Source organism: Rhinolophus sinicus, linkage group LG03 (genome assembly GCF_036562045.2).
Source record: "Rhinolophus sinicus isolate RSC01 linkage group LG03, ASM3656204v1, whole genome shotgun sequence".
NCBI lineage: Eukaryota > Metazoa > Chordata > Mammalia > Chiroptera > Rhinolophidae > Rhinolophus > Rhinolophus sinicus.
In genome coordinates this window covers 22897473-22914886 of record NC_133753.1, presented here as the reverse complement: position 1 = coordinate 22914886, position 17414 = coordinate 22897473, and the positions used below count along the sequence as shown (strand labels likewise).

Here is a 17414-nt window from a genome sequence, read left to right as displayed (position 1 = left end):
AAGGGAAACCTAATCAAAAGAGACCTCTACCTGTCTTGGCAATATTTTCGCATTCTGCTTTGGTGGTTGGGGTGGAACAAATACAAAGAAGAATCTTAAAAGGGATGAAAAAATAAGGCTGGCATTCATCCCTAGCGTACTAAATGTGACGAGCTGCATTTTCCTACAGGGTTTTGGGGGGTGGAGAGGGGGAATATTGCTCTCCTCACCCCTTGTCCCCTGAATTTTATGTACAATGAAGATAGATTTCATATGGAAAGGCAGCACAAAGACATTCTCAGATTTGCAGGTCTCAGGACGTATGCCCTTTAAGAATTTACTCTGAAAAGACATTTCATGTAACCAAAGATGAATCACTATTAGCTCTAAGAAAAGGTAAGTCTTAAAAGGATGGATGGACTTCTCTAAGGCACAGCCCCCCAGCTCAATAGCAGAGTCCCGAGGAAAATCATTATCTCTGCAAAGTATATCTGATTGCAGTGGCCGTGCTAATGAACCTGTGAAACTGGAGAGGTGGCTGCCTTCGTGGTACCATCTGAATGAAACTGGAAAACTCCTTCAGTGTACTTTCTCATAATTTATTATGGGAATAATTTTGCAATCGATGTGAGATACTTCTCTGAAAAACCTCTCACTCAGTCTGATTACCTGTGGTTACAAATGTACCACCTCGATCCAGGAAAAAGACGGGGGGAAAAAGGAGCAGTGATGTCTTTGGGCTGTGTGTCTAGGGGTGACATTTTTTCTTTCTGTTTGTCTGAATTCTAAGACAATTTAAAATTTTTATTAAATGCATTATTATTTAATAAAAGATTAAAATGAAAACCCCTTATTTTTTAGCATGCTGATGTAAGCCATAAATTCTATCCTGCTTTATATTTTAACTTTTATCCTCCTGCTTATTTTAAAATCAGATGTAAAAGACACATCTTATTTGAGCTATTTGGTTAATCTTAAATGAGTAAGCAACTCAGGTGGTAACTTATTGATACCAGCTTTTGATTATAGAGGATCAACTAATTCTGTACCTCCATATTTTAATTGAGACAGGTGTAAACTACTGTCATTCAGTTCCACATTTACAGTCTTCTGTGTTTAGGGATATGAAAGAACTACCTCAGGTCAGAGGACAAGCTGTGTTTTCCTCCTAATTGTGGGAATTTAGAGAATTTAGGGAATTTAGAGAAAGTTTTCACAATAAAATGTTGGGAGAGGAAAGCCTCTGGAACTGCTGGTTAGGTTGACTTTTTTACACTTAGTTGTTTCAGTTGGATGTGGTTCTGTTGCTTTTCTAACAGTATTACAGTAATTAGTTAATACAATTGGTCCAAAATCCAGGCTTTAATTTTGTCTTCTTTAACATGGTGGCTATGCTGCTGAATTAAGTGTGGGAACATGTTTTAGTGAAAACCATTATAGAGAAGTGTGATGTACTCTTACTACTTTTACTCACATATGACTATTTTTGAGACACTTTTCTGGCTCCTAAAAGGGGTGATTTCCTTAGTATTATAAGGTTAAATTCTAGGCACCATGCCTTATTTTGCATTATGTTCTTTATTGGGAAGCATTCTTCTCTCAACCTTTTCACACCCTTCTCCCATAGTCTAGACTAAGGTTTTAATAAATTTTATACATTTAAATTGTGGTTTACATGTTTCTTTTTTAGTTTTAGTGTTGGTTATAGTAGTGTCTGGTACATAGCAAATACTTACTAAGTGCTTACTAAGTGAATGAGTGTAAGTTTAGGAGAAATGAGGGAGGGGGGCTGGGAATCCTTCCTCTTCCTGTTGGAGACTATTGGCCCAATTTGGGACTGAATTTTTTTTGAATGATGTATGAATTATTTGTAGAGTTAATACATTTCTGCTCAAAAATATTTTAGAAATATTCTAGGAAGATTTTTATATGCAAGCTATTTATGGATGAGAATCATATAAAAACAGGGAGTACAGAACAGCTCCCAGGCAAAGACAGGAGGCATTGATACCTCTAGGAGTTGCAGCCATTTTAACACAAGACAAGATTTCATTACCTGCTATCTTTTTATGAAGATTAATAAAGGCTGGGTTTTTGTCTTCCTGACTAAGCTCCAGAGGACCACACGTGGAGTGGACACTAGAGGTAGGATCACATATTTTTCTTATAAAAATGAAGAACAGAAATTTTTTTCCTTGCCTAGTAAAAAGGCCCATGGCAAAAAAATAATAAATTTGAAGGAATAGGAAAAATTCGTGGAAGCCTGTCATCTTTTTAGCTTTTTGACCCCATGATTTGCAAAGGTGCTAAAAGAAAGTTGTCTTTATTGAAAGATAAGAGCTTATTTTTAAAAGAATAGTAAATATTCTGTTCAATTAGATAAATTAACATTTTATAGTTGACTAAATCATTATTGAAATCCCGCTAATCTGATTTTCTTTTTAAATTATAATGTCTGAGCCAGATGTGAAGGCTGCAGGACTGGACAACTTTGGCTTGTAACTTGGAAGGAGAAATGTTTGCTTCGTGTTTATGGCTAGCGCTACATTTTTGCATGTTTTATCTTAGTGCTTATGTGCAACCATGTCATGAAGTTCCTGTTTTTTTCCTCCCCAGTAAATGATGCTAACAATTTCTTACATATGATTAGATTTCTACAATGCAAGTTCTTCTGAAGGAATGAATAGAATTAGCAGATGTAATCAGATGAAATTGTCATTTCCAGATACTGGTAGAATGATGATACTTCTGTGTAACAAGTGTTTTATAAGACAGAAATTATTTTCTCAGTGAGGAAAATACATACCTTCCTTGGTCATAATCTTAAAATCCTGGTGACAGGTCTATGGCATCATTGCTGTACTCTAATTAATTATACGAGGTGTGATCAAAATATACAGTGAATATTTTAAAAAAATGTATTGCAGTAAAAGACACATTGCTGTTAATCTCCCTCAAAATACTCCCCCCTTGCTTTGAACACACTTATCCATCGTTCTTGCCACATTCTGAAGCATTTCTGGAAGTCCTCTTTCGTGAGTGTCTTTACTTCATCCTCCATCATGACAGTGCTCTGTGTCACACATGGCTTCTGGTATATGGCAATTTCTGTCAAAACAGTACAGTGTGTCCTCATCACCTTATTCACCGGATCTGACACCGTGTGACTTCTGGCTCTTCCCCAAAGTCAAAATGACCACGAAAGGAAAACATTTTGAACTGATTCAGGACATCGAGGCAGCCATGACAATGCAACTAAAGACACTCATGAAAGAGGAGTTCCAGAACTGCTTCAGAAAGTGGCAAGAACAATGGGATACGTGTCTTTGAAGCGATGGGGAGTACTTTGAGGGGTATTAATGGCAATTGTCTTTGACTGTAATAACTTTTTTAAAAAATTTAAGCATTCACCGTGTTTGTTGATAACACCTTGTATATAGAAAATTTATGGAAGAGATTAGTCCAAGCTCTTTCAGGAACAGTGAATCTCCTTAAACACTGTTGACAAAAATAGAATATGTGCAGTGACAGGAAGGTTTTAGATTACCAACACCTTTTTTGATCCAGCAGATTTCTTTGAGCTTGTCCCCTTTATTTATATGAGGAAAGAATGTAATCCATACAAAACAGGATCAAGAAAGCACCGGAACTTGTAGTGCTTACCAGTGGCTGGAAATGAATGAGGAAAAGAATTGATAGAGTTTGTAATAAAGCAACAGTTTTAATTTTTTAATTGGAAATACTCAGAGGGGACCATAATATTGCAGAGTAGAACTTGTAGTACATCCAGAGCAGGGGTCAGCAAACTTCCTCTGTAAAGAGCCAGATAGTAAATATTTCAGGGCTTTGTGGGCTATATGTTCTCTCTTGCAACCTCGCAACTTTGCAGTTGTGGTATGAAAGAAGATATAGATGGCATAGAAATGAAAGAGTGCGGCTGTCTTCCAATAAAACTTTATTTATTGACACTGAAATTTGAATACCCACATGTCACAAAATATTCTTTTGATCCCCCCCCCCCCCCCCGCCATGGATTTAAAATGGAATAAAAACCATTCTTAACTCCGGCCATGCAAAAATAGGTGACTGGCGATTGTTGACCCCTACCTAAATCAGTTAGTGTTAACTTCTAACCAGTAAAAACTATCACACGGTGGTGCAGTAGAATATCTGTTCCATGGCCTAATGTGCTTTCTAAGCCCTTCTTCATCTCAAGAGGAGTTAAGCAGTATAACATTTGCTTTATCTTTAAGGCAAGATGAGAATGATAAAGTGGTACTATGAGAGGATGTGTAGTGACTCAGTGGAGTTAGACCACTGATAGTCTTAGAAATTTGCTAAAAATACTGAAACAAAACCATTAAGCTCAGGAGGTACGGTTCTTTGAACTCAGAAGTTGGAAGAATGCAGTACATGGTGACCTGTCTTCTGGATTTAACTGCAGAGCTCTTTGAAGATTCTAAATGCAACAGAATCCAGTGGTATAGTTTTGTACATTTCTACAATGACACCTGTGAATGTTCCCATTTATAAGTACAGAAGAAAATACAGTGAAATAACCTTTAAAGAAATTGGGTATATTTTATTGGCTCTTGCTGTAACAAGTCTCTTGGATCTATTCAGAGACAAGCTTAAGTGAGGAAAGCATTTCTACCTAATTTAATCAGCATTTATAGGATTTAATTAATGTTGGCAAGGTATTTGAAAATGTGGCAAAGTGTAAAATATTTTCAGATTTTTGATCCAGAAATGTAGACTAGGTGTTTGCTAAGCCTCTTCCTTATGCAGCATGGTGAGAATGTTTCTTGCTTTGGTTGCTTCTATCATCTAGAGCAGGTGGAAAACAAATTGACCAGCTTGGAACGAGGCATTCCCAATGAAAGAAACAGCTAATAATGTGAAGAATAGAGAAATTTTTCTTTGAACCAGATAAATCAAAGTTGATGAAGATTAAGTGAAAGAACTGCAGTCTCATAAGAGGCAGAATCCATTGTTAGCAGTAGCTCAGAAAATGAAGCTTATTGGACAGAATTCTAGGGGGCAAAAGTTTTATTTCAATGAGTTCAAATGGAGTTTGTTTTTTATGGTTTTATATTTAATCTTAGTTTCCTTTTCAAAAATGAATTTTGTTATATTCACTTGGTGTCAAGGAAGACATTAAATTTAGAAAATATAACTTGCATACTGACACTTTTTTTCCTGTTTATGAATTTTTGTTTGCTGCTTTATGAATGGGGAAAAATTTGAGAGACGCTAGATGTCTTAAAGTTGGATAGCTTCATTTGAAACTGATAGTTGACAATATTTAAAAATAAAATTCGTTGGTAAATTTGTAAATTTATGTTGTTTAATATACCAAGCCAGGTTGAGATTACTTCTATGAGCCTTAATAAATAACTTTCTACTGCAAAACTAACACAATGACTTTAGATGTTTTAAGAGTACTTTGAAATATAAATGAAAGTTTTTGAATTCTCCTCCTCTTACATTTCTTTTATCTTGGGGGGACAATAAACTTTGCCCTATGACTTAGCCATGAAATTTACATTTCTGATTGGCTAGTGAAATTAGGGAAACTTCTCATTTGAAGACCAAGAGAAGAATGGACAGTGCTTTGTTTTTGTTTTTAACTGGAACAGATGTGTTCTCACGTTTTACTCTTTTTTTTTTTTTTTTTTTTCAGTGAAACCAGCAGTGTGTGTAGCAGCAGTGACACAGGGCTCTTCACAAATGATGAAGGCCGGCAAGGTAATGTGGATCCGAGCTTCGGGAAGTCGGTTCAGTGTTTCCGGGATGGTTGTGATGATTATAGGAGTGGCTCACTGCGAATATGATGGTTGTCTCTGGCAGTGGTTCTACACTTCAGGGCGTATACCAGCCGGCTGGGAACTGCTACCACTGCATATTTCTGAGCTCCCACACATCAACTAGGTCCCGAGCTGGCCCCTGGAATTTGCATGTTTCACAAGCACCTGTGGGGATTTTTGTGCAGGTAGTTCAGACTTGGAGAGTCACTGATCCAGGGGGTTATGGTGTCAAGGATGGGACTTTGGGAAGTTGCTTTGTATTAGCACCAAAAAAAAATCCTGATGTATTAATTATTCTCTTTTTTGGAAGTTAAGACATTCTTATTTTTGCATAGGGAGAATTTATTTTTGTAACCTTATTTATAAATGATCCCAGCATTCTGTATATATATATTATAGAAAACATCTTTCTAAAGTTAAAACTCCTGAAGGTTAGCATAGAGCCCTGGGACTAAGGCTGGTGTATGTTAATTATCAATTCTTTAGTTTTACTACCTAAACAGAAATTTGAAACTTTGTTCTTGTCCTGTGTACTTGCTCAGGGCCACACCAATTATGCACCAGTAAGAATTTCATGTAGCTCCTTTGGACTGTAGTTTTCTTACTTTAAATAAGGGATTTGTAGAGCTCAGAAGTCCCTGTTCCCATGATTTTTCTCCCAGGGGTAAGTGATTGACGGACAGAGTTATGGTGGCTACATGTCTAGGTTGATTCAATAGGCTCCCTAGTAACTCAGGATCCTGGGACGGTGAGACCCAGGATCCAAGGCCTGATTTTGGAGAGAGACCATGGGGAGGGTGTCTCGGCCATGCCTCAGAGTTGTGGGCCTGGATGGAGTTGTTAAGCTTCCTGCTATATGGAGGTTGGGAGTACATATCTATCCCTTTCTGATTCTGAGGGAGCTCGGGGTCATTAGAGGTTATGTGTGTGTATACTCCCAGGTAGGCTCTAGCCAGGGTCTGGACTCTCTTACCTCATACCAGGCAAGTCTGGTTGTCTTCCTTGAATGAACTGGTACATACTGTTCAGAATGATAATATTTGCTCTTTTTCTTTGCTTTTACTACAGAGCTATGAAGTGTCATAATGGACCTCTTAAAGGTTATGAGGCATAATTATACAGAGGTGTAAGCAAGTGTGGACCTGTTACAACAGATTAAGTTTTGGGCCTTTGGAAAACCTTTCCACTGATAAGGAATCCCTGGTTTCCTTGGAAAATTGTGGAATATTTTATAGCCCCAGCTTTCCTCTTTGTGTCTCTCTCCACTTCTTATATTCCGGTGATATTTTAGATGCTTAGAGGTCTCAGCACAAAGCTGTGTTATTTCCTACTTCCACGTCTCTTTGTTTATGCTGGCCTCTGCCTGAAATCCCATCCTCTTCTTTCCCGGAGTGCCAGGGCATATCGATGGATAACATCTGGTCATATCCAGGTCATATCTATGGATGACATCAGTGGGTTTTCTTACCCTCAATTTCTTGTTGGGTTTGGCCAATGGTAGGCATCAGCAGAAGAACAGAGGGAGGGCGGGGAGTGAGATTGGGTGTAATAGTCAGTTTTAATTATGATAATACTGTTGAACAACCCCAAATTGTCGGTGGTTTACCACATTTATTTCTTGCTATGGGGCTAGGGCTTAGCTGTGATGCAGCTGATCTGGGCTCAGCTGGTGTCCAGCCTTCAAGCTAGGTTTGTATCTACTCAGTGTATCCTGTTCTGGGTACTAGGCTAAAGGAGCAGTCGCTCTATGTGGCACGGATGTCTCATGGCGGAGGGCATGAGTTCCAAGTGACCAAACCAGACCCTGCTTGGATATTTAAAGCTCTACTTGGACCACATCTGCTAATGTCCTACCTAAGGCAAGTCGTGTGACTAAGCCCAGTGTGATAAGGAATTGTGCTCTGTGGAATCCCACGGCCACAGCGTGGATGTATCCTTCTGCTGCACCCATGTTATAGAGGTAGCGAAGAGGTGGAAACAGTAATGCAGTCCCCATGTTGGATTCCAGCTCTCCCTGGCTCCCTCTCTGTTGGACTGCTGGTTGGCTGTGGCTGCGTCCCTCTGCAGAAGGCCACCACTCCTGTTGGGCAGCCTTCGATAACTGCAGTTCTTACTCTGGGCTCTCGTAACCATTCTTTCCCCTTGCCACGTCACATCTAGCAATGGTGAAGAGCCCCATTGTGCTGGCTCCAGGGTGCTTCACCATCCCTTATTGGTTTCTTAATACTGTCTACGTTTTGTAAACAATTGCTCATTAAAGTCTTAGTTATTCCATGTTAATGTGCACGTGTTTCCTGAAGGGATTCTGACTGATAACTCCGTGTGGGCATCGTCTCCTACAGCTCTTACTCTTTTCTTTGCCTGTACTTACTGCTTTCTTACCACTTAACCATATTACATTATTTGTAGATGTGTGTCTTTTCTGTTGAAGCTATGAAAGGCAGGAATTTTATTTTATTTTATATTTTTTATAATCACAATAAGTAGCACATTGGCTGGCCTATAGTGAGCTATTAATAAATGATTATTGGGAAGCCCAGTTAAGGGGGAAATTCTCCTTTTTCCCCCTCAAACAGAACTGTATATAGAACCTCAAACCATGAAATAGCTAAACCTATTTTGGTTAGAGCAAGATCCCAAAGGAGCAGGACGTCAGTAGCCTGATCCACTCAGCCTCTTCCTTATTCTCTGGCATCACTCTTTTGAGGAGCTTCTGCCTCAGGCATCCTAGTGAATGAACCCAGGTTGAAGACTACTGGTCCGGATGACCTCACAAGGTTCCTTCCGGTTCAGTGAGTCCCTTTTCATATTCTCAGAAATCTTGAGTGAATGCTTGAGAACCAAAAAATATTCCGTTATAGTTTGCCATTTGTGCTCAGAATACATGATCTAGCTAAATATATTGTTTTAATAAATGGCCTAAGGGATGCTTGTGAATAAGAAAGGAATTCATATATTGAAGCTCAGAGAAACTAATCATTTTTAATTCTGATGCCTATCTTGAATTCATCTATGTGCGTGGTTTGATGAGATGCTTTAGAGGAGGGGTTCTCAAATTGTCCCCAGACCAGTTTAGCATCACTAGGGAACTTGTTAGAAACGCAGAGTTTTGGTCCTGCCCAGACCGGAATCAGAAACCCTGGGGAAGAGCCCAGCAGGCTGTTGCCAAGCCTTCCTTGTCCTTCTGGGCCACACTACAGGGTGCGATCCACTGTTTCACAGAAACAGCTGTTAGTGCTGTGTTTTCATACAGGAACACTTTGAGTAACTTCGTTAGTGGCACTATTTGCTGCTATTCACCAGTGGACAGCTTTCATTTCTCCTCTTAGTGATCTCCACGGTTATTATTAATAGTAAGGGTATTATAATCTGGGTGTAGTGGCCGTGAATCTTGGTGGTAGTGGCATGTCCTGAGCAGCTTCCCTGGGATCCAGTATACACTAGAGAAGGAATGCATTGTGAATTCTTTAGATATTCTTAAAATGATTTTCTGCATCCTTGCTATTTTGAAAGGGGGGGTGGGTGGCAGACCTAAAGTTATCTGTCTTACTCTTTGTTGGCAGGAATAACCTCTTGGAAACTGAGATGTTACCACTGTAGCCAATAGAAGGGAGTCTGAATCGAGAGTATGGATATGTGGGTCTAGTCTTTGTCATTGCTGAAGAGTATGGCCTTGGGCAAATGGTATAACTTCTTGACAAGCCTTGGGGGAGTATATTATTTGTCTCTGTGGTTATTTTTTGCCTTGTAGTTTGGATTGCTAATGTCAAGATGATTTTCTGTTCCATTAATGAGGTACCAAGAAAAAAAAGAGGTTATGGGTATACATTCTTTATTCACCTGTTATGAGAAATGCAAATATAGCAAGAAATCCCTCAGAAAAAGCTAGTTTTAAGTTGAGAAACATTTGTGGGCTTTGAATCCCCAAGTTCATTTATACTGTTGAGAAGGGTACATGGAAGGCAGTTTATTTTCATGGTAAAGTATTTGGAATGAGTTAGGCTTTGAGTTCCGATCCTAGCTCATCATTTACTACCTTGACCTGCACTTCTTTGGGCTTTAGTTGCTGCATTTGTAAGTTGGAGTTTGTAAGGTTTGGAAGAGATAACATATTTACAGATTTTTAGCATGGATCCTGGGAGGTGGTAAAGGCTTAGTCGCTTAGTTAATGGTAGCTATATTAGTTTTTACTGTTAAAAATAGTCCAGCATAACACATTATGACATTTACGTGCAACGAGTTTGATATCCCAGTTTTCATTATAATACGGATCAAGAAGAAGGTTCAAAATAATTTTTTGTACATTGACTTTATTTGAAAAGCATAACTAAACTGATAGCACGAGAAGTCATCCTCCTATTTGGTTTTTGATACAGCATGTTAAAATTCCAGCTTGTGAAACAATATCTTTACTTTAGGGGACGATGAGCAGAGTGATTGGTTCTATGAAGGAGAGTGTGTTCCAGGATTCACTGTCCCAAATCTCCTGCCCAAGTGGGCTCCTGATCGTTGCTCTGAAGTAGAAAGAATGGATTCTGGACTGGATAAACTTTCAGATTCCACATTCCTTTTACCTTCTCGGCCAGCTCAACGAGGTGAGTTCTAAGGAGCCCAAAATGCATTCACACTTCTATGGATGTCTCTGGTGAGAATCGTCACGTGGGGTACATACTCCTCCCTCTAAGGACACATTGGCACTCTGAATTTTGGATAGTCCAGGGATTTTTCTAGAGGACTCAAGGGTGAGTGTCAAAGCATGAGGTTCTCTCCAGTCTTACCTAAATCAATGCTTGGACACTCTTGGGATATATATTAGCAGGACATTCCTTCAGCTTGCCATTGCCACTTGTGCCAGATTTAGGAAGTCCAGCGGCATTTCACAGCCGTTTATCCAGCTGTGAAACTGGTGGGCTGTTGAGTGCTCACTGGAAGCCTGAAGTATTGGATCTTGGAAGAGAACAGATTTTAGTACATTTGCATTCACGTACAAGTTATAATGTCATTTTTTGAATGGATGTCAAAATGTTCTTTAAATTTTTTTAAATTAAAATTTATTAGGGTGACAATAGTTAGTTAAATTACATAGGTTTCAAGTGTACAATTCTGTAATACATCATCTATATATCACATTGTGTGCTCACCACCCAGAGTCAGTTCTTCCATCACCATATATTTGACCCCATTTACCTTCTATCACCCCTGAAATGTTTAAGCATTCTCCTTTATGGACTTCCATACAAATACATAACCCTTCCTTTTGCTTTTCCTTCAATTATGATGTAGCAAGGTGGGGTGGAAAGTGCCTGGGACAGGGAGAAGGACATGTGGTAAATGCTCTGGGACTGTCTACCTCTGGGACTGTGACAGTCCTTTCATTTCTTTGGGATGTCAGGGTCATTTAAGATACTGTGGCATTAAACAAAACTGTTTCAGAGGTTTCTTTTAGCTCTATAAATTTATTCTCGGATTCCTAGTAATCAATAATGAACCAGTTAGTTTTCATGCATTTGTTGTGCATCTGTTGTGATCACAATTGCAGTAAGAGCTCTAAACTCCTCTTCTATAGCATTTTGTTGAATTTGGGGGATCGAAAGGCCTTCTCAAAGAAATTGGTTCTTAGTAATAACTACTCTCTGGCTGAGGCACGTTGTTTGCTGCCATAATAACATTCATCGAACATTTCAATGACCATTTCTAAAAGTTCTTTATGGACCCCTTAATATACTGAAACACACAAATAAGCAAGAATTGGAAGAAGAAGAAACTTAAAATGGCCTGTAATCCCACATCCAGAGACACTGTCATTGATAACATTTCGGTGTGGTTCTTCCAGTTGTCTTTTTTATGTGTAGAACACACCTAGCAGTTAGGAAAATGGGATTATATTACATATGCTATTTTACCATTACTTCATGACTTAGAATGTTTTCGAGTAATAATAACTAGCATTTAACTTACAATTAGAAATTGTTGATAGCACCTTATATTTATATCATTGTTTTTCCTTCAGTTTATAAAGTACCTTCCATGTGCTATTTCATTGGGTTTCATAGCACCCCCTTAAGCCAGGACTGAGCAAGTGGTAGTAGCTCTCTTTTGTCAAAAATGTCTAGGTCAAAGATAAACGACACGCCTAAGATCATACTGCTGGTGGCAGAGACATGGGAATTTGAAACCTTTGACAAATAGCATAGTGGTACTCGTTTAAGGGTCAGTCTAGTAACACCCTGGGGATGGTTTGGGGGTGGGGAGGCCTGTGGTGTGTTAATGTGTTTTCTGCGTTCAGTTACTGAACTTCTTTTTTTTAGGGTACCATGCTCGCTTGAATCGTCTGCCTGGAGCTGCAGCTCGATGCCTCAGAAAGGGGCGAAGAAGGCTTGTTGGGAAGGTGATAGCTCTCACTATTTACTAGTCTCGGTGGGAGGATAGTCCTTCCTGTGGGATTTGCATACCCTCTTGATACTCGAAGGTGCTGCAGAACTCCCTGGAGTTAATTAAGCCAATTGGAATATTTTGCGACTTCACAAGAGTGAACATTATGTAGGATATGAATGGACATCCATATAAAAGATGAAGCTTAATTCATACAGAAGTTCTGACAAAGCAAACACTGTCATGTCAGTATCTATTGTCTGTAAATCTACAGGCGTGATCTCTGTCTCTTTTTTTTTTTTTTTTGATTAATCTGATATTATGCAAGTTTAAATACTCTTGGCTTCTTTATGACGCCTTCTGAATTCATGAATGCTTCCTCTATCCCAACTTTGGTCTTTTATTCTAGAATTCATTAAAAAGAAATAACTGGAAAACAAAACAAAACCCTGTTATCAAACTTTAAAACTCCTCGTTGGCCATGAGGGAGGAATATCTACCACTTATTCAGTTCTGCCGTTGCCAGGGCCTGTGCTACACACTCAGTTCATTTAACCCTCCCAAAAACCTTGTAAAAAAGGTGATATTCCTCTTTAGCAGGTGAGGATAACATGGGTTCAAAAAAGTTCAGTAATGTCTGATGTTATCCAGACAGAAGTGGCAGAGTATAGAGTTGAACCCAAATTTGACTTCTCTTTATTCTTTATTTAAATTTTAAAAATTTCTTTATTTACTTTTTACTTTAGCTTTGAGATTGAAAATAGGTTAAGATTGGGGCTTATACTCAGTCAGAGAAGATGGTGGTGGGCAAAGAGTAAGGAAGGGAGAGTCATTTTAGAGCATTAGTTTGTTTGTCTACTCCATATGCATTCAGAATGCCTACTCTGTGGCGGGCTCTGTGCCCACCAGGGGTGGAGTGATTAGAGCCCCGTTCTGGCTGCCCTCAGAGAGCTACTATTTTATAGTTTCATCAAGGAACAGTTTTTTGACATTTTAGCCATGCAAAAGAAACGAGGCTGTTTATTTCCACATGAACTCAGATTCTTTTTAGTATCTTTAAATTCAATTTCTAATTAGAAAGACATTTGATTTTTGGAAGAATGATACTTCTTTTGGATCACTCATTTTACTGACAACAAAAAGGTGCTTTTGCTATTCTGGGTGCTTATTCTTGACAGCTAGCAGGGTACATGGGATGGAGGGAGTCCATAGGGTGGAAGGAAGCAGGAGGTTGGGAATGGGAAGCAGAAAGATGATTGTTTTTCTCTATTCGTTAGGCTCGACAGATAATGTTCTCCCTACCACCTACCTGACTTTGTTTCAGCTCCTGTGAAATAAGAGCCTTCCTGTTCCAGGGAAGTAAATCAGTTCATCTGGAAGGCTCCCTTTAAGGAAGGAAACTGGGGCCTATTGGACGTCTCTAAGGATTTCAAATGAATAGAATAATATTTACTTGTTTAATTCATCTTCATCACCTTAAGGGGATATTTGTCATTTCTAGCAGAGGTCACTGTTTTGCCCCCATTCTTCTCCCTCCCCATCTCTCTTCTCTTTTTCTAAATTGTAATCATAAATAATGAGTTTCATTCACAGCTCCCTGCCAGCGAGCTGCTAATTACGCAAAGTACTGCTTGTAATTTACACAGTAATAAACTGTAAATTTAAACATTACGGCACTTTAACTTAATTTTTCTGCTGTAACAAATAGCTCATTTTTCACCCATCTTTTCCCTTGGCCCCACTTCCATGGCTGCATCTGTGACCAGGAGGCATAGGCGTGAGGGATGAAGAATATGAACAATAGAGTATGTGAAACCTTTTTATTTAGTTCCACTCTTGCCCAGAATCTGACCTCAAATTAATTTTTCGATAGCCAGTTCTGCTAAAATGTGTATCTTAAGGTTTAAGCTAATCATACATGTAGATGAATACAGATACTAATATTTGCTCAGAAACAAATGTGTTTGAGTAACAGGTTTGATGTTCTGACATTCATGCCCATAACTTATGCTTGCTCATCTTAATACTTACTCGTATATGTGTAACTCTTACTCATGTACTGTGGGGATGCTTCCCCAGGAACTGCGGTAGATACTCATTATAAATGTACTCAAGTTAAATGAAGGGTGAGTGCCTTCTGCCATTTTCCAGCTTTTTGGAGATGACTAGTTTCTGAATTGCTTGTGGTGTTATGGGTAAGATTTCCTATTACAACCTTGAGAACCCCCAATTTAAGACCCAGTTTATACAGACTTCTGTTTTTATTTTCAGAGATGATGTTTAACAGACAAAATACAGGGTGACAATTTTTGCAAGTTACAAAGGTCCTTTGACGTGTATACAGTTAGTCAGCAGCTATTTAGGTGTTTGTTACCAGTGAGCACTTGGTAAATGTCCCGTTATAAAGGCTGTTGGGGCTCTAATCATATGAGTCCAGGGAGCTTGATGTGCTGGTCTGTTAAAAAGTCGCTGCTGTTGGATTTTTTTTTTTTTTTTAAGATTTTTATTGGGGAAGGGGAACAGGACTTTATTGGGGTACAGTGTGCACTTCCAGGACTTTTTTCCAAGTCAAGTTGTTGTCCTTTCAATCTTAGTTGTGGAGGGCACAGCTCAGCTCCAGGTCCAGTTGCCGTTGCTAGTTGCAGGGGGCGCTGCCCACCATCCCTTGTGGGACTCGAGGAATCCAACTGGCAACCTTGTGGTTGAGAGGACGTGCTCCAACCAACTGAGCCATCCGGGAGGCAGCTCAGCTCAAGGTGCCCTGTTCAATCTTAGTTGCAGGGGGCGCTGCCCACCATCCCTTGCGGGACTTGACGAATTCAACTGGCAACCATATGGTTGAGAGCCCACTGGCCCATGTGGGAATCGAACCGGCAGCCTTCGGAGTTAGGAGCACAGAGCTCCAACTGCCTGTGCCACCGGGCCGGCCGGATTTTTTTTAAAAGTGTTTTTATTTCTATATACTTTAATAACTCTAGGAAATATTACTATGTTAAAATACTATATATAGTAAACAGTATTTATAATGAATCCTTTTTGGCACACTAGAGAAAAACAGGTCTAGGATAACAAGAAATACTTTTAAGATAGTCTCATAAAAAGGAATATAATTGCTGTTGGATTTGCAGATTGCCATTTGACATGCGCCTTTGAGGTTGCTGGCGCAGTAATGGGAAAGTGTGAGCTTGATGACAGATTGTGCTTGGTGTGTTTGTTTCTGTGCTTGGATGACACTCCTGTCTTCTCTTCCTTGTCTTTTCAGGAGACCAACATCAGTACTTTGGGTGCTGAGAGGATAGGCCATATCATTAGTGACTCTCGGCAGAAAGAGTAAGTGCTTTTGGATTTACTGGCTCTTCTAGTCTGTTCCTTGGAGAAGGAGGTAGGAGGGAAGTTTTTTGAAGGAACCCACAAATCCAACTTTAGAGCTGAAAGAGGGGATCTTAAAGATTTGTACTTTATAGCAGTTAAAATGGCTAATACTCTAAACCCGTGAAAGTGATTTTTTTATTCCTTTCTAGACTAGTTTTCATTTCTTTGCTTTTTATACCTATAGGTGGTACATTATAAAAGTAGCCTCCAATAAGGATGTCATATCTTTTTTTTTTCTTTCCCCTTTCTCCAACCCCTGGTTCAAGCCGTTGTTTCTCAGTCTAGTTGTGTAGGACACAGCTCCCTGGCCCATGCTGGTATTATGAGCCTTGCGCTCCCCCCCGGCTGAGGCAGTTGGTCGCCGGAAGCCCACAGCAGTCCAGCTCCAGGGAGAGCCGTTGTTCACAATCTTAGCTGTAGAGGGTGCAGCTCACTGGCCCATGTGGGAATCAAATCAGCAACCTTGGCGTTAGGAGCACGCGCTCCAACCCCCTGAGCCACCAGGCCAGCCCAGGATGGAAATATCTTAAACTAATTTTTCTGTCTCTCAAAATTTTTTTTGTTCAAAATGGGTGATTGCCTCTATATTCTGTTGTATTCTCTTCCCATTTTTAGACCTCTATATAGAGAAATATCTTTTTGTCCTAACTACTCTTATGAATACAACTAAAAAGCCTGCAAGTAGCTATTGGAAAATCATTCCACACTTTCTTGTGACAGCCCCAACTCCTAGCGTCGTTGGCTCTTTGATGTCACCTGTACACGTCATCATCAGTACCCAGTTATGATTCTATACCTGTCCAGCTTGGTCGAATTTTTAATTTACAAAATAGGCAAGACCTATGTGTAGTTTATGCCCTTGTTGAATTGGGGATCCTGTTGTCACTGCACAGCTAAGAGTGCATTGGTGTCACATCATAATCTTGGGTTTATTTTTAGTGTCTAGTCTTTTACATTCCATTACAAGGCTTTTTTCTTTGAAGAGTTATTTTCTGCAATAAAGTTCATACACATTTAACATCTTTATCCTTTCCTCCTTCAATTCCATCTTTTTCCTGTTTCTTTCTTTCTCTTCACTTCATTATCCCAAAATGTTTTTATTTTCTCCTCTCTGATTTTTCTATCACTTCTTTTACCATTTTCTTTCCTGTTATTCTCTCCCTCTCTTTAGTTTCTGGTTACCATCAGCTGGGAAAAGAGAACGAAATCAGGTAAGATCTTTTCTTTGTCATCTTTATTTTATCATTTGGTTTCCTTTTCTTTAGAAAGAATAAAGCGTTGGCTTCTGATTTTCCTCACATTTCTGCTTGTGCACATGAGGTAAGGTTTCTGTTCCCTGTGTTATTCTGATTTTCTTGGAGGACTGTTTTCCAAGAAGACTCGATATTCACTGATGAGAACTTGTTGTTAGGATCAGCTGTGATCTTTAGTTTATTACTTGTAACACTTATTTCATAGGAATCCCGTTTTTATTTTAGTTTTGAACTTTGCAGTAAGAAATCCGAATGAACTTCACCTGCTATGGTTTAAACATCAGAATCCTGTGCTGAGAAGTTCAATGTTGAAGCCTAAATGTGTGAAGCAGAAGAGGGTAGAGTTGCTTTGGGTGAAAGTGGGGTCGAGACTAAGTGCACTCTAAGTCTTGTCCCCAGCTGCCCCCTGAGGGAGCCCTTGGTACATCTTGTTATTTGCTGGGTGTTTTAAAATTACTGACGATGGCTGTGTTCCTTTATGTTTGAAGCTTTTGATTTTTGGGGGGAGGTTGCTTTTTCTTGGCAATTAGTTATAAAATAGATGTAATCATTATATCAAACTTGTTTCATAGAAATATGGTAAGGACAAGGCTGAGTAATAATAATTAATATAAAAATATTAAGTAAATAG

The 17414-nt window shown here is 39.2% G+C and overlaps 1 protein-coding gene across 7 annotated transcripts in view; it reads left to right on the top strand.

The window, feature by feature from the left end:
* GPATCH2L (G-patch domain containing 2 like) overlaps window positions 1–17414 on the top strand; it is a 51449-nt gene that overhangs the window by 8670 nt on the left and 25365 nt on the right. For 5 of the 7 annotated variants that reach the window (XM_074327183.1, XM_074327180.1, XM_074327181.1 and 2 more), the window contains exons 3-7: window positions 5663–5727; window positions 10205–10381; window positions 12095–12174; window positions 15421–15488; window positions 16796–16850. In XM_074327183.1, the coding sequence (XP_074183284.1) occupies window positions 5663–5727; window positions 10205–10381; window positions 12095–12174; window positions 15421–15488; window positions 16796–16850 (445 nt within the window). Of the gene's footprint in view, window positions 1–5662; window positions 5728–10204; window positions 10382–12094; window positions 12175–15420; window positions 15489–16701; window positions 16742–16795; window positions 16851–17414 lie in introns of all 7 variants that reach the window. The other 2 variants (XM_019733534.2, XM_074327182.1) reach the window with 1 other exon arrangement.